At 31.1% G+C, this 27,298-nt stretch overlaps 11 protein-coding genes across 11 annotated transcripts; 2 read left to right on the plus strand and 9 right to left on the minus strand.

Moving 5' to 3' along the window:
* Positions 1-187: 187 nt before the first annotated feature.
* Positions 188-967, minus strand: cgd7_870 (hypothetical protein; the record flags this gene model as incomplete). The annotated part of the gene is made up of 1 exon (XM_628273.1): positions 188-967. The coding sequence occupies one exon, from the start codon at positions 965-967 to the stop codon at positions 188-190; it is 780 nt and encodes a 259-aa protein (XP_628275.1).
* Positions 968-1,410: 443 nt separating this feature from the next.
* On the minus strand, positions 1,411-3,171 carry cgd7_880 (eIF-3A like translation initiation factor that has a WD40 repeat-containing beta propeller; the record flags this gene model as incomplete). The annotated part of the gene is made up of 1 exon (XM_628274.1): positions 1,411-3,171. One exon carries the CDS (start codon positions 3,169-3,171, stop codon positions 1,411-1,413), a length of 1,761 nt encoding a protein of 586 aa, XP_628276.1.
* Positions 3,172-4,116: 945 nt separating this feature from the next.
* Positions 4,117-6,348, plus strand: cgd7_890 (hypothetical protein; the record flags this gene model as incomplete). Its single annotated transcript, XM_628275.1, has 1 exon — positions 4,117-6,348. One exon carries the CDS (start codon positions 4,117-4,119, stop codon positions 6,346-6,348), a length of 2,232 nt encoding a protein of 743 aa, XP_628277.1.
* Positions 6,349-6,497: 149 nt separating this feature from the next.
* On the minus strand, positions 6,498-8,009 carry cgd7_900 (hypothetical protein with 3 or more transmembrane domains; the record flags this gene model as incomplete). Its single annotated transcript, XM_628276.1, has 1 exon — positions 6,498-8,009. The coding sequence occupies one exon, from the start codon at positions 8,007-8,009 to the stop codon at positions 6,498-6,500; it is 1,512 nt and encodes a 503-aa protein (XP_628278.1).
* Positions 8,010-8,422: 413 nt separating this feature from the next.
* cgd7_910 (phosphoglycerate kinase 1) lies at positions 8,423-9,637 on the minus strand (the record flags this gene model as incomplete). Its single annotated transcript, XM_628277.1, has 1 exon — positions 8,423-9,637. A coding segment is annotated over one exon (1,215 nt), but the record flags the coding sequence as incomplete, so codon positions are not given.
* Positions 9,638-10,620: 983 nt separating this feature from the next.
* Positions 10,621-13,824, minus strand: cgd7_920 (protein with 2 possible TPR domains, possible n-terminal acetyltransferase; the record flags this gene model as incomplete). The annotated part of the gene is made up of 1 exon (XM_628278.1): positions 10,621-13,824. A coding segment is annotated over one exon (3,204 nt), but the record flags the coding sequence as incomplete, so codon positions are not given.
* A 537-nt stretch (positions 13,825-14,361) lies between these two features.
* cgd7_930 (hypothetical transmembrane protein) lies at positions 14,362-16,098 on the plus strand (the record flags this gene model as incomplete). Its single annotated transcript, XM_628279.1, has 1 exon — positions 14,362-16,098. The coding sequence occupies one exon, from the start codon at positions 14,362-14,364 to the stop codon at positions 16,096-16,098; it is 1,737 nt and encodes a 578-aa protein (XP_628281.1).
* Positions 16,099-17,159: 1,061 nt separating this feature from the next.
* On the minus strand, positions 17,160-18,020 carry cgd7_940 (splicing factor RRM domain containing protein; T22E16.120 SC35-like splicing factor; the record flags this gene model as incomplete). Its single annotated transcript, XM_628280.1, has 1 exon — positions 17,160-18,020. One exon carries the CDS (start codon positions 18,018-18,020, stop codon positions 17,160-17,162), a length of 861 nt encoding a protein of 286 aa, XP_628282.1.
* A 1,699-nt stretch (positions 18,021-19,719) lies between these two features.
* Positions 19,720-21,141, minus strand: cgd7_950 (putative Sec61; signal peptide plus 9 transmembrane domain-containing protein; the record flags this gene model as incomplete). The annotated part of the gene is made up of 1 exon (XM_628281.1): positions 19,720-21,141. One exon carries the CDS (start codon positions 21,139-21,141, stop codon positions 19,720-19,722), a length of 1,422 nt encoding a protein of 473 aa, XP_628283.1.
* A 399-nt stretch (positions 21,142-21,540) lies between these two features.
* On the minus strand, positions 21,541-23,145 carry cgd7_960 (hypothetical protein; the record flags this gene model as incomplete). Its single annotated transcript, XM_628282.1, has 1 exon — positions 21,541-23,145. One exon carries the CDS (start codon positions 23,143-23,145, stop codon positions 21,541-21,543), a length of 1,605 nt encoding a protein of 534 aa, XP_628284.1.
* Positions 23,146-24,152: 1,007 nt separating this feature from the next.
* cgd7_970 (Syf1p. protein with 8 HAT domains) lies at positions 24,153-27,215 on the minus strand (the record flags this gene model as incomplete). The annotated part of the gene is made up of 1 exon (XM_628283.1): positions 24,153-27,215. The coding sequence occupies one exon, from the start codon at positions 27,213-27,215 to the stop codon at positions 24,153-24,155; it is 3,063 nt and encodes a 1,020-aa protein (XP_628285.1).
* Positions 27,216-27,298: the final 83 nt, after the last annotated feature.

Raw genomic sequence — 27,298 nt, forward strand, 5'->3', positions numbered from 1 at the left:
TTTTTTGTTCTCTTACTAATTAATTAAAGTAAAAGTTTTGATGATTAGGGCGAAATGAGTGTAATTATAATTCGTTCATAATGGCGGAATGATGGAAAGAGCAGTAAAGATATATTGTGGTTGGATGATGCGGTAAATATAATTTAGATGATAAAGAATAGAATAAGTTAATTCAAATATTACAAAATTAATTTGCCCTTTCCACTGCTTTAATAACTTCCTTTGCATTTTCCGACCATTTTCTGAATGTTTCAATAGCATCAGTAATAAAGCTATTAGAAGTCTCATCAGCATCTTTAAGTTGTTTATCAACTTGGGAAATCTGTGTTTGAAGTTCATGGAACTCTTTTGTAAGTTGATCCAGATTTGTTCTAAGCTTGGAATTTAATTCTAATAGAAATTTCTCCTCTTCAACAATAATAAGTGATTTAGCTTTTTCAACCACAGGAACCAATCTATCAACCATTAAACACTCTTCCTTATCTTTTTGAGTATGTATTCTAGCAAGATCAGCAGCTGATAGCTTATATACTTCCTGTCCAAGCTCTTCAACTAAAGCTAATCTCTCATCCACAATATCTAACTTATATTGAATCTTGAATTTTTCTGAATTTATACGAAAAATTTCAATCAATTTGAGTTTGAGCTCGTGTAAAAAGCACTTATATTTGCTCATAATATCCATATAGACATCATTTGGAAGATCTCCAAATGGCCGAATGATATCTGTCAGTGATGGAATACTTGAAACTACTCCAACCAATTCTTTTTCCCCCTTCTTGCTATCATTTTCATTCTCTCCAAATCTCCATTTACTTCCCCATTCTGTATCGCTATCCTTATTCCTATTCAATTTACTTTCTCCAGTTACCTGGATTGTGTTAGCATCTTTATTTTCATCAATAATAAAACCTTTCGTCTTCCCAATCCATTGATTGAGAATTTGATGATATCTCGAAGCTTTCATTTTTTCTTGTCTCACATTAATCTTTAATTTATTCTAAAATAATTAAATCTCATGAGAAAGAAATCTTTACCAATATAATATTACTAAACCCCACCCCAACAGCTTCCGCTTCCTCTTTTCTTAAGCCCTTTGTACCGAATCTCACTTATGAAAGAACACAGTAAAAAAAAATGCAACTTTTTTTCAATAGCAAAAATCTTTGCCAAGTTCACCGTCCTTTATCCGCTCTATTCTCCAATTCCTCCACCCTTAAATTCAAAAAAAAAAAAAATCAACAATGCTTTCTAAAAAATTATACTTATGGGGGCTCAAGAAAAGCCCGCCCTAAAACATACCGGCTCCCCACATTGCATGCATGCTTGTGGCGCCTGTTTGCTTGCAATGACTAACTATAAAAGCGTAAAACGGTTTTAAGGTTTAAAAAAGGAGAATCAGAGTTCTCACTATTTTTTAGGTTTCTGTTTCTGTTTTTGGCGGTGATTGCTCTGTCTGGAAGATGCTACAGCTGCAGCAGATGCCTCAAGTGTTGGGAGCCCAGGAATAACATACTCATTCTTGGGCTTTTGTTGTACATTAACAACAGTTGGGACATTATTGGAATCTCTAGCAGCTCTCATCCTCTCAGCGAATCCACTACTTGCCCATTTTGGTCTGTAGATTTGTTTTTCTGGCTGAGGTTTTGAGTTAAATTCCCTTCCAGGAGAAACTGATCTATATTTCACTGAGCGTCTATAATCAGCAGTCTTTGGAGACCAATAAGCTGAGTAAAGTGTGTCGAAGTTGACTCTTTTAAGCAAATCACCATTATATCTAAAGATCCGAATCGCATTATCTACTCTAAGTCTGGGAGAGGTAGTAGAAGCCAGTAGAAACCTTCCACAAACTGACCATTCAAGAGTAATACAACAAGAAGCATTAGTTTGGCCAATAAGCTTCTGTTTATCAAGATCCCAAATATCTAGATCTCCTGCAAGGTTTCCAAACCCTCCATATGCAAACCATTTTCCTGAAGGGTTCCATCTAATTGTATTTCTTCTGGATTTCCCAAAGCTAACTTTAGGAGAGCCATCAATCCCACTATTCAAAGTCAGCTCTGGAGGAATAATTCCCTTACATAAGAGAAATTCATTGGATTTTGGAGACCAAGCAACATCATTCACAGGACCTTCTTCTGGTGGAACAACCACTTGATGTCTTAGACTCAGCTTCTCTGAGGGTTTAAAACCATCGCTTCCATTTTTATTTCCATTTTCAAGATCATTATTTCCTCCTTTATTTCCTTTCCAAGCACTATTTGCCACAACAGTCTTAGAGTTTTGAATTCGAAGTAGATGCAGACTTGAAGATCCAAAATAAGATTTTCCCAAAGTTTCACCTTCAATTTGAGCAAACACTAAAATACTATCCCCTGAGTTATTCCAAGAAACTTGACATGTTTGAGCTTCTTTTACACAAACTTGTCCAATTGAGCTAAGCTGGATCTCTTTTTTGCTGTCCATCTCTGCATGGTATACATATACATCCATATTTTGTGCAGATTGGGGAGTTACTACTGTAAAGTTCAAGCTACTCAATTTAGATCCTTCTTCTCCTAAATCACTTCCTCCATCAATCTCGTTAGAAACTGAAAGTTGTATACTTTTTGAGAAATTTAAAGTTCCTATAGGATTTTCCAGGCTTTCAGTATCGCTTTTAAATATTGATACACTGGTATCTTGGACTTTAAATACAAAGATCTCATTATTACTCCATCTATATGGAGGCCAAGTACTAAGAACTTTTGCACTGTTTGTTTTAAAAGGAAAAGAAAACAGTAATTTTACATTTTCCTTCAGTTTGTAAACTTGTAGGTTATTTTCATTCTTTCCTTGTTCAAATACTGTTAAAACCAATAAATAACTTCCTAATGGTGAATATTGCAACTTTCTAACTGGGAAATCATTCTCTATCTTAAGCTCCTTATTAACTTCACCTTCTCCTTTTGTTATTAAAATCACAGAATTCTTTGAATCCTTTGGTACAAAACAGTATCCTCTTCCTTGGGGTTCTTGGGCATAAATTTCAACACCTTCCAAAAATGGAATTGGATTGTTAACTGTTAATTCTTCAGAATTTACGTCATTCTTTGTCATTCCTCTAAGCCTATATACTCCTCCTTTTCCCAAACACACTATCTCGTCGTCATATTCCACCGCTCTAGACATTTTCCAACTCTAATTACAATAAGTTTTCTTTATAATACAACTAGAAACTAATATTATATAATCTTTCTTTAATTAAAACAAAAATTTGTTTCCTCCTTCCCTTGTAGTCTCCTCCCACTCTCTTTTTATTTCTCTTTCTCTAACCTTCGTGATCTCGTACTTTCCTTTTTCTAGGTAATCCGAGCTCAAGATCCTAAAATCTTCCTATTCCGTTCTCCGTAGTTTTCCAGCTTTTCTTCTCTCAGGGAATCCTATTTCTATTCTCCCCAAGTCTTATTTCCCTTTTTTTTCCTATTTTACTATTATTTATTAATTTTTTTTCAAAGCTTTAGACGTATACCGGCGTCTCCCGCCTAAATGAAAATAAAGTGGGAATGAGAAATAAGGCAGAGAAAATAAATCAAGGTTGAGGATTAAAGAATAGAAAAAAAGTGATTAAAGTAGTAGAGAATAATATAATTGGGAGTAAATAGTAATTTTGTGTATATATTTATATGAACACGTATATACAAATTCATTAGGTGATTGTGATCCAGTATTTGATCTTGTTATTTGTGTCTCAAAATCACTATCTTTGCCTATTTAGCCTTTGAATCAGTAAATATAAATATTAAATATATATATATAAGGTAACCGGGTACTATGACTTAAGAATTAAAGCAGGCTTTATTTCTCTACTTTGTTACTTTAAAAAAGAAGAAAATTAGTTATATTACAACTTTTAAAACTAATATTATAAAAATAAATAGATCTGGATCTTAAGTTATTAAGGGTAACTGTAAATTTGGATTAATATATTCCCATATTTAAATATACTAAAGCTCGATTATTAATTCAATAATTGAAATTTTTTCTTTATCCAGTATTGAATTAAGTTAGTGTGGAGAAACAAATCGAATTTTTAACATAAAAAGAGGATCAAATTGCTTCTACAATAAATTGGTGATGAGTCTTGGTAACAATGGTAGTGGGGGAATCAATAATGGAGGATATGAAGATATAAGATTTGGTAATAAATCCGGTACCCATAATATGGTATTTCAAGATCTAAGTGGTAAGCATACAGGATATCTTGAAATTCAACAAAATAATCATAATTCTGCTCAAATAATAATGGATGATCATGAAATAGGAGGAGGTTCTTCTCAAAGAATGGATCAATTGGGAGGTATAACGCAAAGTAATAGTAATACAGGAAGCTTAGCTGGAAGTCAGTCCTCAATAGGGAGTCAAAGCTACCAAAGCCATAGTTTGAATTCCTCATCTACTTCTCTTCCAAATTCAAATTCAAATTCAAATTTGAACATGATAATGATGAGTTCTAATTCTGTTCAAGGTCATAATCATGGCCAGAATCGGAATTCAAGTTCCCAAATTCTTCGAAGTTCTATTCATCCTCAAAATTCCCATTATTACAATAATCCAAACTTGAATAGTTCTGTTTCCCAACCAGGCCCATCTCAATTTCAACATCAGAACAATCATATGCAACAAATTCCTCAAAATGTGTACCAGCTACAAATGCAAAACCCAGTTAAGTCTCAACAATCATCTCGATCTCACAGTGTGCCTCCATCTTCATCCCCATCTCCTTCGTCGTCTCCAACTCTCCAGGCCTCTCAGTTGAATGATTACCCTTCAAAAGGTTCATACTCGCAAAGCTCGCAGGTCCTTCAACATTCTCCGTCTCCTTCGCCCCAGTATTCTCAATCTTCCCATTACTCCCAGCCTTCTCGCAATTCTCATCCATATCAGCTTACGCAGCCGTCTCAGATGTCCCAACAAACTCAGTTACAGTCCTCTCAACCACATAAGCAGATCCAATTTTCTCAATCTTCTCAGGCGTTTCAGCTTACTCAGCCATCCCAACCGTCTCAGCCTTCTCAGCCTTCTCAACTTACTCAGCCTTCTCAGCCTTCTCAGCCTTCTCAGCCTACTCAATTTTCCCAACTTACTCAGCCTTCTCAGCTTACACAACCTTCTCAGCTCACTCAACCTTCTCAGCTCGCTCAAGCATCCCAACTCTCACAATCATCTCAGCTTGCTCAGGCGTCTCAGTCGTCTCAACAAAGTTACTTAGCTCCTTCAAACCCTTTAAGGAACTACAATATTCCTATAGAAAAGGTGGTATGGGACTATTTGCATTTCTTGTATAGACAAAACACAGGAGTTTTGGGATATTTGGCTCCTTATATAGACGAATCATTTAATATCGGTAAATTTCATTGTTTGGTAACGGAATTCTGCAAAAGACAAAGGGTATCGAAGGATGCATTGATCATAAACTCAAAGAATTGGTTTAAAGAATGCCTAGATCAAAGAGAGGCTACTCAGAGCGTGGAATTGACTATAGAGTGCGAAATAAAGAAGTATGTTGAATCTAAGATCAAACGCTATGAGGATTTAGGCTTTAAACTAGAGTCTGATAAGATCTCCAAGTTTTATTGTAATTTGGTACCATACATGATCAAAAATCTTTGGAGAAGATTGGAAAATGCAAGTTATCAAAGAGTTGACTGGTCATCTAGACAGTTCTTAGGAAGTGAAGTAGACCCCAAATTTTGCAATTATGATATGGTTAGCAGAATTATGAGACTTAACAGCAGCAATTCTGATGAATCTAATAGGGATAATAGTGAGACGGTATCTGGAAATAAGGCAATCAGGTCTCAGGATAATGATAAGGAATTATCATCCAGGGAAAAACACGAAGGATCTGACTATATGATGGATTCAAACTCAGATTCTGGTAACAGAAGGAGCCATCAAAGTATTATGAATGTTAAAGCAAATATTGATGATCATCATGACCATTGCATAAATGAAATTGATAATTCTCAGAGTCATGGCCAAAACTACAGCCAAAATCAAAATCAAGATGATATTCAAATGAATAAAAGAAGGAATCCAGATGAACACGATGAACAGACAAAAGAGATGGTAATTGTTTCCAGGACTCAGAAATGGCTCTTAAGAAACGTTAAACTTGAAGATTTTAAGTACTTAATTAGAGTTGATCAGCTTAGAGAAGAGAATATATTGAGAAATTCTGCTCCATCAAAGCATAAGTCCAAGTCGAAATCAAGATCATCTAGTTCTAATACCTCAGTAAGACTACCTAGGAAGACTCAGAATGTTATTTTAGACTACATTAACTTGTGTAATTTTAAAATTTAATTTAATTTAAAAAAAAAGAAATTGGATTTATAATAGGCGCCAAATTCCACTAAAGATTTTGCATGCATGCATTTTTATATATATTATAGATACCCACTTATATAGTAGAAAAAAAAATTTAGACAAATTAAAGTTTTATATATTTATGATCATCTTATTACATCATTAATTACTTGTTTATTTACATGCAAATACAAGAATAGGCTTGAAATACTGAGTGAGGAAATAGTTAAGGTTAGTATTATATAGATCTTAGATAATCTTGAGACAAATATTAAAAAGAAAAGCTTGTAGATATTGATAATCAAGTCATTTGAAAGTACTTTCCACAAAAAATAGGTAGATATATTAAATTCATGTGTCTCTTTATGTTTATTTAAAATGTAAAGACTATATAAAATGTTTTCAAGGGAAAACAAGTCTAGGTAAAATGCTAAATCTGCAAGTTGAAGAATCTTGAATGGCTTTATTTTGGTTTGATTCTGCTTGAGTTGTGAGGTATATTTCGTTAAAGCTACTCTAAATGAGTCACTAGCATTAAAATGAAAGTAGGAAATCAGTCCTTGGGTAAAGAAAGTTTGGGAAAACTTGCAAAATAAAAAATTGTCTTGGTGTACACTTGGAAGAGCTGAAAGAAAAGATGTTAAGGAAACGGATAATGATGAAGATGATGATGAGGAAGAGGAGGGAAGATCTGAGAGAACTTGACTAGACAAATGGCAATCATCTTTTTTTTTACTTCTTTTTTTACTGTGAATATCCATACTTTGGTCTCTACCAATATCTTGTTCTTGGGATTTGGTTGAGTGGAATGATGATGAGGACAAAGGGGAAATTTGTTGATTCACTTCTTGGCATCCAAAATTATCTTGATTTTGATAAAGTTCTGCTTTGATTGTCGAATAATAGGAAGAGGAAGAAGATGAGGAAGAAGAATGAAGATTTTGAGAACCAAAAGATGAAGTTTGTCCAGGATTTTGAGTGTTATTAGTTATCCAATTAAAACTAGAAGTTATATTTCCAGCAGCTAGAAAAGATCTAACTTGGATGACCAAGAAGCTTAAACGAACCAAAAAAAACAAAACTGATTGAGAAAGTTTTAAATACTGGGATGATAAGTAACTGAAAAATATAATGTCAACAATTTCATGAAATCTACTTACGACACCTATTATACTGCACCAAGTATTATATATTCCACTAAATTGATTATGGTTAAATATATCATTTTGAAAGAATAGAAATTTACATAAATACTTTTCTTTATTAAATAGAAAAATTGAATAAATAACTCCAATTGTGTAAACTAATAAATAAAAGCTCCATGAATTATATATAAATATGTTTGATTTTATTAAGATGGTATCAAATTTATTATCAAAATCCAAAATATTTCGCGAGTTTCTTTGTATAATTTGTATTAATAAAAAAACTAATATATTAAAAGAATATTTATAAAACAAAATCTCACCTAATTTATCCATTATTTCCAAATAACTAAAAAGATCAATCTTCATTTTTGGAACTGATGTCCAGTTATCTAAGTTTATGTTTGGATCCTCATTTAATTCTGAAATAATTATCTCATCAAGTACTGTTGAGAAGCTCAATTCATGGCTTCTTTCAGAATCTGTCAAAAATTCTTGATAGTTATCAATCATTGTTATGCTAGCTAAGAAGCTAGCTTACTTGTCTTATGTTAGATTTTCTGCTTTCCCTAATTTCACACACTTTTTTTCAATTAATTTGCCAATTTTCTTATTTTTTGCTCAATGTTTAACCTGAATAACCATATTTATTTTAACAATTAGCCAATTTTGTTGAGTAAAACTTATTCTTATGCCTTAATCTAAAGTTAACCAGTAATTATTTATCTTTCTTATGCGCTTTTATTATATATTTTATTTTCTCCATATTTTTTATCATTTTCCCGCCATACATGCAAATTTCCGGCGCACAGCCCCCCACGAGACGAATTTTGAAAGAAAAATGCATGCATACAAATTTCAGAGAATATTCAAAGAAAAAAAAAATGAAAGCTTCTAAAAAGCTATTTTAGTTTACAGAAGACAATCTACGATTTAGATGACAATGAAGTAACTCCTGGTAACAACTTCCCCTCAAGTAGCTCTAAAGAAGCACCTCCGCCTGTAGAAACATGAGATACCTTATTAGCTGATCCACATTTTTCAACTAATGATGCAGTATCACCTCCACCCACAATTGTGATTGAACCTGACTCTGTTGCTGCAACAAGTGCTTCAACCATGGAGCGAGATCCTTTTGAGAATTTCTCCATCTCAAATACACCTGGAGGGCCATTAGCAACAATAGTTTTTGAAGAAAGAATCAATTCTTTAAAAGAATTGGATGATTCTGGACCAATGTCAAGACCCATCCAACCATCCGGAATACCTTCAGAATCCTTAATAATTCTAGCGTTTGCTTCATTAGAAAAGTTATCTGCAATGACAAAATCACTAGGTAATAAAATCTGAACATTCCTCTCCTTGGCTGTATCCATAATTTCTTTAACAATTTTGGCTCCTTCTTCATCAAATAAAGATTTGCCAATTTGCATATTATCCATCACTTTTTTGAAAGTGAAAGCCATTCCACCTCCAATAATCATTCTGTCAACTTTTAAAAGCAAATTCTTAATCAACTGAATCTTATCAGCAACTTTGGCTCCTCCCATGATTGCTAAGAATGGTCTAGTGGGAGATTCTAAAGCTTTACTGAAATATTCCAATTCTTTTTTCAACAACAAGCCAGCAACTTTTGGTGTTAAATCAACACCAACCATTGAACTATGTGCTCTGTGTGCTGTTCCAAAAGCATCATTCACATAAATATCGCCTAATGAGCTTAAAGACTTTCTAAAAGCTTCAATTTCTTCAGGAGTTGCCTTTACTTTTTCACCATTTTCATTTACACCTTTGCCTTCTTCTGCTAAGTGGAATCTCAAATTCTCCAGCAAAATAATGCTTCCTTCTGCTGGATTCTTGCATAACTCCTCTGTCTCATTACCTACACAATCCTTTGCAAAGATTACTGATTTACCCAATAATTCCTCCAAAATTGGAACTATTACAGTTAATGAGTATTCCATCTTTCTTTGTCCATCTGGCCTACCCAAATGAGAAGCCAAAACTACACTCTTTGCTCCGCACTCTAAAGCATATTTTATGGTTGGAAGACTTGCAATTATTCTAGTTTTGTCTGTAACTTGCCCATTCTTTACTGGTACATTCATATCTACTCTAATGAATACTCTTTTGCCTTTTAACTAAAATCATTTAACATAATAGGGAGAAAAAAAAATGAAAATTAGTTAGTTATTCATTCAATATTTAATTAAAATATGTTGTAAAAACAACATTGATTACTTTTTTCTCTGTTTATCCTCCAAAAAAATCCTTTCACAAACAAATAACTTACCTCTGATGCAACATCAGTTATATTAAGCTTTTTTGAAAGATCCATTTTATCCAATGATTATACAAAATCAAAATACAAACTTTGAAAAAAATTCTCTATAAAATAAATAGAATAGAAATTGAAACCAAATTATTTATCTATTTATTATTTGTAATAATAAATATCCAACCACTATTGCAATGTACACAGATTTCGCATGCAACATGGCTGTGGGGAACACGTGTACTATATTCACACGTGTGGGGAGAATATTTCTACTAAAATTCGAGCACTACAAGTTTTTCTTTCCTATTTTCTTTCTTTCTTCCTTATACCATCAATTCTATAATTACTAACTACAATCTAACTTTATATTTAATTCAAAAACAATTACAATATTTAAATAAACTTGAATAAAATCATTCGAGTCTACCTATAAAGAAATCCTTGAAAACTTTTGCTTGTTTTAAAATAACAAATGTTTTGGCGGGAAACTTGCGCCTCGGTTAGAAATTATTTTTAATAAGAATTAATTTATAAGTATAGAAAATCAACATTATGAAATTAGAAATGCACTAGCTTGTTGAACTGAATAAGTAAGTGCAGAGAACTCTGCTTTTTACAGGTGTTAAACTTCACACCTATGCTTATTTAGTATGGTATATAGTGCTAAAATAGCAATTTGCAAGTAGATTGCAAAGACGATAATAGAACCTATATTAAAGTAAGATTTCGAATTTAATATGGTACTTGAGTATCGTACAGATATGAAACATGCAAAATGGTAGGTAAATAAGTATAAAAAAAATAGTTAATTGCTTTACTAATTTATTATTATTATTATTATTAGTATTAGATGGATAAAGCGAGAATAGGTAGATTAGAGATTTCAATGATTTCTTTTGAAATTTGATCTTTCAAGTATTTAACTTGAAGCATAAACTTGTGTTCATGATTTTGTTGATTATAAGTTGTGACAAATTTTCTGGAATTTATATCATAGGAATTGATAATTTTGTTCAGTAATTTAGATTTGGAAAAAGAGTAGTTTTCAATTGAGAAATTTGAAGAATTCAAGTTAAGAGATTCAGTATCAGAATTGCTGGATATAATTGATCTAATTATAAGTAATTTTACCAAATTAATGATTTGCTTATTAAATATTCCAGAGAACTTGTTCAAATTATCTATATTATCAAAATTATCAAGATAAGATTCAATATTATTGAATGTTCCAGTAATTATTGAAATCTTGACCAAATTACAAAGGCTTTCGATATCATTGATATTATTAAAATTCATAGATGAAATATAATTTTGAAAATGAGTATTGATATTATCAATATTTAAATTCTCAATACCAGTAAATATTTGGAGTTGTTTAATAATAGCATCCAGTATATTATTTCTATATTCTGTTGATATATTATCAATACCATTTTTCATATTGTTGAATATTTTTGTGTAAAAATGAGTTAGTAAAATAGGGAAAACTCCTATTTGGTTTTCTCTAATATATGAATTTTCTAATGTATATACTCTGTAAATTGATTTACTACAAACTAAAATGCAAGTCTCCATAGATAATTTTCCAAGAATCTTCTGTGAACAGTAGTAATGAATATATATTGGAATATAACTTTGTGTATTAAATATGCAATCCTTTCTATAATTCTGTATAATTTCATGAGATTTGCTCCAATTTTGTTCAGAGTCTTTAACAAATTCTAAAGTCTCTTTTAAACTTTCGTTTTCATCACCACCTTTATTTTTGTTCTTTTGTTTATCTTTTTTAGAATTGATTTGAGATAATTCTAATTTACCATGAACTATCTTGTAAATATTAATCCAAACCTTTCTCCAAAATATGACACTTATTTTTCGATAATTTGTATTGCAAAAGAGTTTATCCTGCATATTAATGAAATCAAGATACCTACATAGTGTCATTTTTCTTAAACAATATAAATGATAATCGTATTGATCAGTCTTCATAATTTCCATTGAGTCCAATAATCTTAAATAATGATCAAAAGTCATCACATAGCCATCGATACTTGAATCAAATAATTCCAGGCTCTTCACAACCCTTTTTTCATACCAGATCATTTGCAAATTTTTAATTTCTGTTTCATTTGAGGGTACAACTTCGCTTTCTTTTGACTTTGATTGATCAGATATACGCGTCATAAATTTCTTTAATAATTCCTTAGCCTCGTTAAAATCTCCATTTTCCAAACAAGCACAAATTGTACGAGTATTAAGGTACCTGTCATTTATATCCATTAATCTCGCATGATCAATTGCATTAGTTGCTTCATCAAACCTATAAAGATGTTTTAAAAGTCTTCGTTTAATGTTAAACGTATCAGGTTTTTTATCGTCTAATTTCAAAGCTTTTTCAATATAATTTAATCCTTCTAATGAAAGGCCCATGCAATCCAAATGTTGAGAATATATTAAATACAGAGTAATCAATTCATCTTTATCAGCTTCGCCTTTTTCATATAAATTTTCATATTCACTTACAATATTATTCAATTCTGAATGAATCAAGAATTTCTTTTTACTATCCAATTTAATTAAGTAACCAATTAATGATTTTAAGGCAGTAATTCTGCTCTTAAGTTTACTTTTTAAGTAACTTCTAAACTTTCTAAGAAATTCTTCTCCATTTGAAAATGCTAATTCTATCCTTAAAATAGTATCACTATTGGGAAACTGGGACTTCTTTTCCTGGAAAAACTGTTCAATCTTTCTCAAAGAATTTTCATATTCGACCTTTTTTTCTGCTAATTCAGAATCTTCATAAATAATAAACTCCAGAACAGGATTTGTAATATTACTGGATGCTTTATAGCCATAATCACATTCAATTTCTTTTGAATTTAATCTTTTATGTTCCAAATGCTTATTTCTTCCAATATTATCATTAGTTAGCAAAGGAAAGTATATTATACCAGATGTACCTCTTGTGTGGAAAAAGTTTGATCCTATGCTACATATTGGAATAACAGCTTCATTTCCAGATGAGACACTTTCATCTTCACTTTCTTGAAGCCTAAATCCTTTGATTTGGTGAGCTGGTAAATGTGGAGGGGATAATACCACATTATTTAGAGATTTATTTGTAATCATACAGCCAAATAAAGCATAATCATCATCTGGATAAAGCTCTAGAAGATTATTAAAACATTCAGAACACTCTTTAGTATAATTTTGATTACATTTGACCAAAAGATTCCCCATTATATTGTAGTAATCAGTCTTGTCAAGAATAAACTCTTTGTTTGATCTTAAAAAGTTATAAGCTTGTTGATATTTTTTTCCATCTAATAATACTCTCACAAAGTATAAAAGTAGTTCGGATCTTTGAAATGGTTCTAAAAATGAGAATAATACTCCATAATTGTTTTCATCTAGAGATGTCCTTTTTGAATGAATATTACCATTTTCTGAGGAACCAAACTGATCAATAGAAAGTAAACAATTAATTGCTGAGTTAATATACCCACAAAAATGATTACCAAGTGCAGAGGCTATCCAATTTGTTCTGATATCAGGGCGAATTCTCTTGATCTCGTTTCTGATATCTCTAAAGCCTTGGTAATTTCGTATTTGAATAAGACATGTTGCCAAATCTCTTAAAACTACCAAATCTTCTTTGTCAAACTTTAAAGCTGTCTTAAAACATTTGATTGCCTCATTGTAATCAAAATCACCTTTATATAATGTTCCAAGACAATGCCAACTCATTGGGTTCCTCATATTCTGTTTTATTGCTTCTTTTGCACATTCATATGCTTCTTTATGTTTCTCGTCCTTACTCTCAGGATGCATTGCACCTAATATAAAAGCTTTCATAGACAACAAATCTCCTTGTTTTGGATACTTTTTCAACATTGTCTCAGTAAGCTTTAGTGATCGCTTATATATTCTTTGATCATATAGTTGAACAATATTCTTAAACTGTTGCTGGTCTCTTGTACTAAGAGTGGCAAGATTTGGAATTTCCTTACTCATCTTTTTTCCCCTACTTTTCTTTCTTTCACTCTCTCACGGAATTTTAGTTTTTAAGTATCCAATTATGCCAATTAAATGTGAATATAGAATTTAATTTCTGATTAAATATGACTAATAAATTGTTTCAGAACTAGCAAACAATGATCTTCCTTATTCTAAAATATTACATAGAAACTCTTTGCAAAATTGAGTTTAAGAGAATCACAATATTAATATTTCCAATTGCTCTTCAAATTTCACTCTTTTATAGTTAATGTCAATTTTACACTTCCAAAACTTTTTTTGCAAACCCCCAACCACACTTCAACAGGTGCCGCCAATTATAGCTATTTTTTTTTCATGTTAATGAGTTGTAATTTAAAAAATGTATTTTAAACCAAGTAAGTTTGGGCGGGTTCATGTGAGAATTTAATTAAAAGGCTTTAAGAAGTTAATAAAAGCTTGCAGTGGTTTCTTAATTTGCAGGTATTATAGTCCGTGGAATTAATGATCACGTTAGCAGAAGAGTGAGTAGCCAGTCAAATTCTTTAGTTTAATACTTGTTAAATTGCAAACGAAAATCAAGCTGTGATGTTTGAAAAGATTTTTGACAGATATTCGAAAGGTATATATAAAGTTATTGATACTTGTGCAAGTTTACTATATTGGTCTTTAAGAGTAACAAGGTATTTCTTTCCACTGACTATTGCTTTAGTATTGTTAAGTTTTACGATCTTCAGTTTAACATGGATACTTTATCTTGGATTTTATTGGTATTGGATACCTCCAAAATCTATTTCATTCCCAATAAATTTTGATTTCCAAAATAAGTACTTTTCTCAATTAATACCAGATAACTACTTGTATAGCGACCAATCCTTTAATAAGTTCTCAAATTCAGCTCCAGGCTTATCCCAAAGGAATTACCAAGACAATGTATATAATAACTTTATAAACAGTAATGAATTATCTAGGCAGCTAATGTATGAACAATCTGAAGCCTCTGCCATTCTGAACTTTAATAATATTACTTGGAGGTACAAGAATGTTGGTAATAAAAGATATTCAATCACCAATAAGAGCTTATTTAACCAAACGCACTTTCTTGAAAATACTGACATTTCCACTGAAAAAAATGGTGATATTAGTACTGGAACTCTGAGTTATTTCTTATACTTGAAGGATTATTGGTCTTCTAAAGCTTATAATTTTGTTACATTTAACTGGTACCAAAGAAAAAAGTACTATAAAGGGATTGACGAGGGAATTAATCGAATAATTCACAAACATGTTGACTCTAGATTTGGAAATAGGATGAATTCGGAAATCCTTGGAAACGAAATTGATATTATTGTTGAGCTTTTTTACTTCCCAAGTCAATATAATATTAATATTTCTCCTTTTCAAATTTCTCTGGATTTAATCCAATGCTTAGAACCAAATATCAATCTTAACCTCGGAAGTGATATTCATAATAATAACTCTTCAAAAATCCTGGCTAGTTTCAAGAAAACATCCACTATTGAGTACTTACCACAAGTTGTCTTAAGATTTAAAGAATACATTTCTATCATTCCGTCTCTGCTTGGCCTACAAATCAACTCCTTAGGACTCGGACTTGAAAACAAAATCAGTGTCAAACTTGTTGAGAACTTTCCTCTTCAAAGGAAACATCCCTTCAATTTTAATTCACTTGAAACACATATCAAGTTATGTGGAGCAAAAATTAAAATGAAGCCTGCTCTCCACATCTCAAAAAGTCACCTCATTTTCCAAACGAAGCTACCTTTTTGGAAAGAAATTATTAGAAACCACCCAATCTTAATGGGAAATATGGTTTCTTTCATTGTCACACTCTTCCTACTTTCGTTACTTTTCTTTATCGTCTTCTTATCTGGAATCTATTTCTTATGGAAAAAGTATCCTGCAAACAACTATAATGACTACCATATATCAAATAGCTTCCTTCCTACTGGCACTGTTACATATACTAATTGTACCCCAACTTCTTCCTACCAAATTAATAGCAATGGATTTAACCAAGGTAATAACCAAGATTTCTCTTCAACAAAGAATATCCCTCTTTCCAATTGTGAACAACTTTTAATTGACTATTCAATGACCAATTCTTCCATTAATATCAATGGACTTTTACCTCTTGAAACTAAACAAATTTCTCATCCCAGAAATCAATATATTACACACTCTCAGTCATTTGGCGACCGTAATTCTGATGAAAATATCAAATCTGAGGAAAATGGAGATTCTAATGAAAAATCCATCCAATCTCCCAAATCTAATTCTTCCTCCAATCATTCTGAAACTTAACTTTCTCATTCATCAAATTATACTAATTCATTTATACTATTCATTTTATCTTCACAATCGTATTGTCTAGTTCTAAATATTAATTACTGTTATACCTTTTTCTATTCAAAATAACTCATTTTCCTTTGTTTCTCCAACACCATCTACTCTTTTTATTTATCATAAAATATTGTTACTCCATTTCTTTATTTTTCAAATTCGAATTCTCAATATTCCTTCTTTTGCTCTGCCTCAATACAGGTTTTATTTGGATTCACACGTATACCGGCATGCAAGCCCTGCGCTGTCAGACTCTGCATGCATGCGCCTTTCCCCACATATACATCCCAACTCCTGACACGTAGTACTCATCCACATAAAACTTAAGTGCAAAATAATAAAAAGCAATAGTGAAAGAAAAAATTAATTTTTTTTTTTATTTTTATATTGGGATTTTAATAGCTAAATTAAGTAGATAGGGCATGGAACAAACTGATACCAATTATTCCTTATCGCAAATGCCCAATCTTTCATTCAGTAATATCTATGTATCCGAAATGCCTAAATAATTAGCAATTATTCCTTGTACTTTTGGTATTTGAGCGGACAAAAATGATAATAATAATAATATTTACTGGTATTTTTCTACCACTCGTCCATGCTCATGGTTGTTGAAGAACAGATTACAAATCACATATTTTTATGCACTTGGCGAATTAAAAAAAAAAAGCAATTAAGTGAGATCACCTCTTTCCTTTTCCTCATTTCCTGCTTAATCATGGAAATCTGTAATCCCAGGGGTCACTGCACCTAATTCAAACTTGTACACATTTTTTTTTTTTTTTTTTGTTCACAACATCAACCATCATGACAGACTATCCTGCATATTACACCCCCTTATACTGAAAATCACAAGTGTCTCTTCTTCAATTTTCGGGCATCAAGTTAAAAAAATTAACACAATAAACATCACTATTAATTATATCAGTCACCGCGGAGCCACACTCTTATTCAAAGTCTTATCAGTCAAATTCATATTTCCTTATTCTAATTTTTTTTTTTTTTTTTTCGAGACAAGTCCGCTATTTTCGGTATCTCTTGCCCTGATATGGGTCACGACTAATCGAATGACTGTGCTCTCTACTTATGCTTCCGCCTCTGTATGGAGACCTACTAACACTTCTTCCTCTTGGTGAATGATAACTGGGACTTCTGCTTGAATAGCGTCTCTTAGGCCTGTAGTTCCTATCATCATCTCGATAGCCACCTTGTCTCCTTCCACCATAATAATCGTCTCTATATCTTCCTCCCCTGTAACCATGCTCTGGTGGATAACCTCCAGATGGTCGATGATCATAACGGGATGGAGGACCTCCCATTCTGGGACCTCTTCCAGAATCTCTTTGAATTCTTCTCATAGTTTCCGGACTCTTTCTACGATCGTGAGCTACAACAACTCTAATAGTGCTTCCGTCCAATAAACTTCCATCTAATCTATTAACTGCATCTTGTGCATCTCTTGGGTCCATATATTCCACAAATCCGAATCCTCTAGGTCTTCTAGTATAGTAATCAAGAGGAAGATAGACATCCCTCACTGGACCATATCTCTCGAAATGGTGTCTTACACGACCGGGAGATGTCTCAAAGCGCAGATTACGAACAAGTAAGCTGCATCCCTCAGATACATCAACTTCTGACTTTTCACGGGAACGTGATCTATCCCTCTCTTCAACTGGTTCTCTATTATCTTCATTCCTTCCTTCATTGTTACGTTGTTCATCATCAGATACTCCTCTTTCTCTTGAAGGGGATTTAGACTCGTCAATCTTTCTGTCCCCTTCTCTATTTTCGTCTCCACCATCATTGTAATCTATATATACTTTCTTTGTCGAGTTATCACCACCAATCCCATCATCGCCTAACTCTACTGAGAACGTCATTCGGAATCGATAGCTCTCTGAAAACTTAGCTAAAACGACACCTCCTTCAACAATCTATAACTCTCTGTTTGTTTCTTCTCGATAACAAGCTATTATTAATCACTAGGTTTTTTTATTCAATTAAATTAATCGTACTTGTTTAGCCGAATATACACAAGTGGCATTTATTTAAAGTCGCCAGAACCCGCCAAAACTTCCACTATTTAAAGTTGATAATATACCTTAAAAATTAGGCGCAATTTATTACGTATGCTACTCCTAATAATAGTAAATAGTAATATCAAGTATTAATTTACTATTAAGTATAATAAAAAAGCTTGATTATTTGTAAATATTGGATTTATATATAGATAAATATCTTTGTATTTTTTTTAAATAATAAATTATGTGTATGTATATAAATAATTTATATTAAATTGAATAATAAATTAATATAATAATAATGATATTTATATAGTACCGAATTAACTTTGAATATATTATTATTTATATTATTGCTATTAATATTTAAATATATTAAATTACTTTTTTTTTGATTTTTTTTTATATAGATAATTTTTACTATATATTATTTATTTATTATTTATATGATTTAAGTGTATATACATTTACAATATAAATATAAATATAAACATAATAATAATATATTTATATATATATATATATATATATATATAAATATAAATTTGATGATGTATACTTTCGAATTTTATTTGCTTAATGTATATTTATTATACGTAATGCTCGGGTATTTCTTTTTCTTAGAAAAATAATTTGTATGTATACGGTTGCCACTCCAATATAAACATTTTTAAGAGTATTTTTTTAATTATGCACAATACATTTTGATTATATTTGAAATATTTCCTAGTCATAGCCTTGTATTTTGTTGTATTCCCTCAAGTCTCTCTATTCTCTAGATTACAACCTCGAGTATGGAAAGAAAAGAAAATCTTGCATATTTCAATTGTGGCTATTCTTTAATTAATCTTTTTAATTGTTTACTGCTCAAATTCATCTACAGGTTGAGAACTCTATACCCTGGAAAAAATAAATTTTTATTTTCCATGCATGCGTTTTTTAAAACTATTGAAAAAAAAGCTGCATGCAATTTACTTGTTCATAGCATTGAATGACTTATTATCTAGTGAGGATATTTTAGATAAAAATATATTATTTATTATTTCTTCTTTCCCTTTTTTTTTTTAACTAAATAATTTCTGAGAATCCATATGGATTTTCCCATTGAGTGATTTCCTACTAACACAAAAGCGTATTACAAGTAATAGCTAAATAATAACAAAAAGAAAGCAAAAGAGATTAAAATATGAAATAGATACAAACACAGAATTTGGAGGATAAATGTTAGTAATAATTAATACCTATATATTATAGATTAAAGTAAAACAACAACTAGGCAGATTGTAGTAAGTAATTTAATAGTCTTAAAAAGAAAGACAGTTGGGTTGAAGATGATCTCCAAAGTCATTTATAGAATCCATGGGATTCTTTGATTCTCGTACGATTTTAAATTTAAAACTTTCACCAAGTTGAGGTTATTAGTATTTTGAGAAAACAGCCCCAGCTGAGTTTCATACACTTTTGAGGTATCAAAATGTTGGTAATTGTCTGTATTATGGGACTTTGAAGTGTTCCAAAATATTTAAACGAATTAGGATCTGTTAGTACTTATTCTAGCTTAAAACACAATGTTCCCACTTTCTCTTTCTTTAGCAAACATCTCGTAATACTGGAAAATGATCGTAACAGCCAGTAAAATACCAGTTCCACTACCGATAGCTCCAAGGAAATCTGCAATTATAGTTAGAGCTCCAATACACATACCACCAAAGGCAGCAGCAGTGGGGATGTAACGATTTAAAACTTGAACAAGTGAGCTATCTCTGTATCCCTTCATAATCATTTGTTGATCTCTGAGTTGCTTCGCAACATCCTTTGCAGAAGATCCAGATACTTCGATCCAGGTTTTGGAGAAGAGAGCACATGATATTAAGACAAACGAGATGTAGAAGAAGGTGTGAATTGGATCAGAAACTACATCCACCAAAGAGTTAGGAGGTGAAATGTAGTATGCAATACCTCCAACTGGAATAGATTGGCCACCAACATCAAGTTCTTGCCATTGTCCGAGAATATTCACAAGCATATTTGATTTGAATCTGCGGTAAAGTAGCTGGGAGAAGAAGTATAGATTAGATACAAGAGCAGTTTGAAGGATAATTGGGATGTTTGATGTGTAGAAGAGCTTAATTGGGAACGAACCCTGTTGGCCACGTACCTTCTGGTACTTAACAGCAAGATCTACTCTGAATCCTTGGAAGTAGATAACAATAAGGAAAACCAATACAGTCGCAAGTAAGTTTGTCATATTTGTAGCGTGGGATCTGTAGAAGGCTTCTCTTAATGCTGAAATCTTATCAGGCTTTGTGAATAGAAGATGGAAGAGAGCAATAACTGCACCTTCGAATTCAGTTCCTCTACCGGTATTAATAGTTGTTGGACTAAATGCCTTCCAGACAATAGTTTCACAGATATTGGTAGCAATAAAGAGTGAAATACCTGATCCAAGACCATAGCCTTTTTGCATGAGCTCATCAAGAAGAATAACTACAACACCAGCAAAGAAGAGTTGAATGATGATCAAAATTGCATTCCAGGCACCAATTGTTCTAATATCACCATACATACCACTAATAACATATGCAACAGCTTCACCCAATGTGATAAGTAAGCCAAAAAGTTTCTGTGCTCCTTGGAAAAGAGCTCTATCTTCCTTTAAACTTTGATCAACATCGATGATTTTGCTTCCTGCTAATAACTGCATAACCATACTGGAAGTGACAATTGGTGAAATACCCAATTCCATGAGTGTTCCTCTGTTTGAAGCCAAAATTACTCTAACCCAGTAGAATGGATCCGAGCTTTTGCTACTTAAAACTCCGTAAAGTGGAATTTGACAGCATACCAAAAAGACAAACAGAGATATTAAAGTCCATAGGACTCTCTCCTTAAAGGGTACTCTGCGGTCTGGAGACGATACCTCAGGAATGACGCACAGAGCTGGCTTAATCAAATTCAAAAATCTCAATCCCTTAGCCATTTTCTCTTAACTTAGCTTCTTAAGCTATAAATGTAATTAAAGTTCAACTTTAATCTCGTGTTTTTTTGCTCGTCCACCCCTCACTTTCATTTACCCTCGCGCTCTTGCCTTGAGCTCTTCTTCATGGTCCAAAACAAATATCCATACGTCTCAACAATTACCGCCCACAGACCCCCACATCCGTTCATTTTGGCGGGCATTCCTTGTGTTATAAATGGATGCAAAAGAGGTTAGAGATTAGGAAGTCTCAACAAATAAATCATGCAAAATTAACAGGCTATTTAAATATAATTGCTTAATAATGAAGCCTTTTTTAAGTAAATGTATATTTATGCATATATATACATACTTTAATCAGCTATAGATACGCCCTTAAATTCTACGAAGATCTTATCTAATTTAAGATTCTTGTTTTCTTGTGTTCTTTTTGATAATCTTCTCTAAATCACAGTAAAATGAATTTCTATTTATAGGAATGGTTTTTCTAGTCCTAGTATTTTCCTCTATTATTGTAGCCGGGTTTTTTCTCCCGTCTCTTCTGGATTTTCTGAATTGTCCATATGATGACATAGGCAATGGTATTATATTATGGTTTGTATTTAAACCAGAAGATAAATCCGAAGGACAGTCAATTATAGGCTCCCACATAACCAGACATGGCTTAGGATTTTGTCGGATTGGTAGGGTGTTTATTTTGTTAATATTAGAAATCTCAACTTTCTTAAGTTCAGTCTTTTTAAGTTTTGGGAATGAATTTATAATTGAAATATTGATAATCTTTTCAATATTCTTGAAAACAACCTGCTTGTTATTAAATATCTCTATATCAGTTTCAGTATACTTTTCTGAAAAACTGTTATTTACTAATATATCATATAAAACCTCACTTTCATCCGGTATGTTTTTTTCTGGTAATGCAGAATAATCATTTGTTGTATTTTCAAGTTGTAGCTTTAATCTAGAATTCTCTTCTTTGAGATACTGAAGGTCCAAGTTTAAGATTTGGATTTGATCTTTCAATTCCAAGATTCCTAAATCTTCTTCACGAAAAGTCTCTTGCAGGCTTGAATTATCGCATTTTCTGTTATTCTGGCAATTAATTACTTGATTAAAGTTAGTAATTGGCTCTAATTTAAGAGGAGTAATTTTGTTTTCATTTTCTTTTTTAATATTTTCATTTACATATATACATTCTATTTTTTCATCACTCCCAAAATATATACCGAGCTCATCCCTTGGAGATTGACACAAACTTTGTTCATTATCTGTTTTTATATATTGTTCAAATTCCTGATCTTGTCCAATATTCAATTCTTGAATATTGATCTGGGATATTATTTCGTTATTAGTTTTACTCAATTCTTTTAAGTCACACTTTAAATATTCAATCTGCTTTTCATGAGCATAACACAATGCTTCCTTGCTTCTAAGCTTAATTTCCATCTCTTTAAGCTTGTTTTCTAATTCTCTTGTCTTATCGCTCTTAATTTTATCTAATTCATTATTCATCTCAACATCATACTTTTCGATCTTATTTCTATGCTTTGTTAGTCTATTTACACTCCTACAAAGTCTTATTAAACTGCTATTTTCATTAATTTCACTGAGACCTAGTTCATTACAATCCCCCAGTGAATTTGAAATACCTTCAGAATCATCTCCTCCTTCATTTTCATTCACTACTTTACAATTAACATAACATTTTGTTCCTACTAATGCGGAAGTAAGAGTCTCCAGACTAATCACTGAATTATCCAATGCTATCAAATACTCATCATCAATATTTTCTTGATTATTTAATAAACTATTTTTTAATAACTCTTTCATCCCTTCAATAAATTCGGACTTTTTTAAACCCTGATTAATTCTTTCATTTCCACTTCCACACAAATGATATAATTCTAATAGCTCATTTTCAAGGCTGCAAAACAGTCCTGCCAACTGAATTGTCACGTTATCTATTCTTTTCACTAAATCCCTTACTCCATCATCAAAATCCAGCATTATTTTTAATATTTAATATATTTTTCCCCCTAATCTTCTCACTATATAAATATCTAAAATATTTGTTTAATCTTTTTAAAAAAAATCGTTATTTGTGTGTTAATTTTTAATATTACGCTGTTTCGTAATTAATTTTTCCATACAATTTTAAGTGTGTATTTATTTAAACTAAATCAAATTGAATTATTTACATTTTAATGAAAACTGTAGAAATTGGAAATTTACTTAAACCTATTCAAGCTAAAAAATCCTTTAAAAATGCAACATTAAAAAAATAATACTACTTGTTTATCTACTTAACTATTTCATTCTTTTTTATAATTCATATTGGCATTTTTATATTTAAACATGCATACAAACTCTTTTCCCGCGTACTCTATACCGGCATTTACCTTTATTTTTACATAAATTACGTGTGCAAATAATAAATATTTTGACACGTAATGTCAGAAATATTTTATTGAAAAAAAAAGAAAAACTAATGAAGCAAAATTTTTTACATAATTTATGCATCTACTTATCTATACTCTATTTTCCTTGCTTTATATTTATTTAAAGTATTCTCTTTTTATCTAATGAACTGAATAAATATAAAGTTAACAAAATTAATGTCTTTACCCTTCCCCCCACTATTTCTACAAAGGATTAAATGCATATCTGCATGCATACATGCAAAATCAATATTTGAATTCCAAATAGTATCAAATTTATAAAATGCTGAGAAATGAAACAAAATAACAATTAATTGAAAATAATATAACATTAATCGCCTTATTAATAAGCTGTCTAATCTACATTTAACTAAAAAAAAAAAAGAAATAATACTTTTCCACTCTTTTCTTTGAAAGAAGCAGAACAATCGTGTTAAATTTAAATATAAATAGTAATAATATTAAAATAGTTGGTTGTATATTGTTTATTGTCAAAAAGTTAAAATTTTGTTACATGAAAATTATATGGAATTTTATTTCCCTTTCTGGATCAAAGTGTATGTATTATAGATATTTTCACAATTCTTCGTCTCTATTTGAGTTACCATCACCTTGCTTTATTTGCAAGTCAGAATCAGACTCATTTTCAGAGTATGAAACTAAATCTGAATCCGAACCTGAACTCGAATCTGAATTTGACATTTCTTCATCACTCTTCTTGTTCAAATCACTCTGCTCATCTGAAGAAGTGGAAAGTATAATATCATCATCTGAATCAGAAGAAGTGTTTCTGTCTTCAGAGTTATTGTCAGAGGATTCTGTTTGCTCCATTAAATCATTCGACTTCTGATCTTCTCGCTGTTGATTAATTTGGATCGAGTTTATATTAGAGTGACCAGAAACCAAAGCTACATTCTTCTTAATCCTAAGCATATCCTTTATGGTATCCTCGTTTCCGTATTCCAGCTCAAACTGGTTCCAGGAACTCCAGAATTTATTAAATATTTCAATATGCTCATTCATCAAATATATATTTGGAATCAAATCACCAGCAAAAATAAATATTGATCTAACTCTATTAACTTCTCCCATATTTAATTCAAAATTTATATATCTTAAAGACAATCTAATAATAATATCAGAAGCTTTAATATCATCAATTGCCATATCAAATATCTTTCTAGTATATGAGATATCTCTGCATTTTAGGGTCAATTTAATCCATTTAGAATACAGATTTAGTTTATGTTGATCATGATCTTCTAATTCATTCATTGCTCTGTTAAGTATATCAAAAGACCTACTTACTCTTCCAATCTTGGCTTCATAAGCTGAATAAATACCATAAGCAATAAATACACAATTTAAGTAATATTTTCGATCTTTTTCCTTTAAACTACTCTTTTTCCAACTTATTAGAGATTCTAAACATTGATCAAAGACATCTCTTAAACGATCGATCTTTAAATTACCATAAATTGTTGTATCTATATCTGAATCATCAAAAAGTTTAATAATATTTAGTCCATTATTATAATGTGAAATAAAACTATCAATATAATCGAGCCATAAGCCAAATGAAAACTGTATTGTTAAACAATTAATAGAACGTTCATATAGTGAAAATGATTCCTCGTAGCACTCTTTATCCCTCAAATAAGATCCAAAAGTTACCAATAAATTTGCTGTTGCCATACCACTCTCAAATAAATCCTCAATTAATGCTCTTGAAGATTCCAAAGTTCCAAAAGACATCTCAAGATCAGCTGCCAAATTCCATATACGACCATTTCTTAAGGTTATTTTGCTTTTTTGTTCTTTTGCCATACATATACTTCTTCTGGATAAATTTAAAGCTTCTTCAAAATTCCCAAATCTAAGTTCCATTTCAATCCACTCTGTCCAAATTAGAGAATAATCCTCAATATAATCTTCTGATAAGCTTCTCTCAAATATATCTCTTGCCAAATCAATTAATTGATCACTTTTACTACTCTTTTTCTTATCAATATCCAATCTATCATGACCATTATCAATACTACTTGTCATATAAGATGCATAAAATATCCAGAAAACATTCTTACTCTTATCTTTTATTATTGAAAAGTCTATAGTTTCTAAGGCTTCTTCAAATACTTTTACTACCTCAAGTGATGGATGACTTTTCTTTTCTATTGTTTCATTCTGTATTAATACATTAATATACTCGATCCATCTAGATACATTATTTGTATCACTCTTGACCATTGTCCTAAATAATAACTTTTTATGATCTTTAATGACTTTCTCCAAGTTTAAGATATTATTTTCAATAATTTCTGGAGAATATTCATTTTTATTAGATAAAGATGAATCCAAGCTTTGTGAAGATTTTAACATTCTATTCAAATGAATTGTTGAAAACATCATTAGAGAATCATAAATTGTAATAAAATCATAAACAAAAAGACAATTCTCTATTCCAAAATTAAAAGTACTTTTCACCTGTTCCCAATTGGCTAATTTCATAAAAATCTCAGAAACTTTACAAACCACCTCTCCAAAAGTAAGCCTAAATATGGGTTTCATTTTCTGTTGATCTTCATCATCTTGAATATTCTCATTATTAATATCCTGATAAACACGACTATCACATGTTCTCAATTTCTCAAGCATTAAATTCATTGTATAAGTTAGAATCTTATTATAGTCAATTTTTAATACATACTCAGTAATTATAACCAAAATTAAGCCAATCAAGTCATCCATTTCTCCAATCTTATAGTTAACTCCTCCAACTAATACTCCCTTTTTCAAGCCTTCAAAAGTTTGTTGAATTCTTAAATTTCCTTCCTTTTTCAAAACTATATCTATAAGCTTATCTAAACATTCTTCATATCTACCTCCATCAATCAAAGCTTGAATATACATCCTAATTCCCTCAACATATGAAAATAATATAAACCGCCTTGAAATACTTATTGATAATTCTGGAATATTCATTTCCATTGAATATTCCAAATACCTTTCCCATATCTTGTGATGTTGTTCAATAGGCAAACTCTTCAAACTTCTGTCTAAAACTAAACGTGAGTTGGTAAATTCTAGACGAGATTTACGTAAATAGGCATTATATCTTAGCCAAAGATCTAAATCATTGCATGATTTGAGACTATTTTCATATTCCTCAGTTAAATCTAATCCTATTAATCTTTTACTTAACTTGATTTCCATAAAATTCTCATAATCTTCCATAAAACTAAGATACTCCACCCATATTGATGATACTCTTCTATTAGTTGAAGATAATGCTCTCCTTAATATTAACAAACAGTAATCCTGCTTATACATTAATTCAAGATTATTATCATCAATACCCTGTTTTTCTTGAGCATCCCTATTTTTCCATTCATCTAATTCATTATTTAACTCTGTCTTATCCATCATATAAGCAACCTCATGGCTCAATCCATCTCTATTAATTTCAATATCTCTCCTTATCTTTGATATATATTCAATCCATACACCAGTTTGACCCTTTCTTTTTCCTAATTGATCCTCAAATTCCTTTATACCTCTCAATTCCAAAAATAAGTTCTCTCTCAATAGGCCATACCTTAAAGTTTGTAGAAATTCCAAACTTTTATCCACTCCATTCATTGCAATATATATTACTTAAACCAATTTTTTTTTCCTCCTTCACTCTTTCTTTCAGCATATTTAGTTACTTTTATTTACTCCCA

This window comes from Cryptosporidium parvum, chromosome 7 (genome assembly GCF_000165345.1).
Source record: "Cryptosporidium parvum Iowa II chromosome 7, whole genome shotgun sequence".
NCBI lineage: Eukaryota > Apicomplexa > Conoidasida > Eucoccidiorida > Cryptosporidiidae > Cryptosporidium > Cryptosporidium parvum.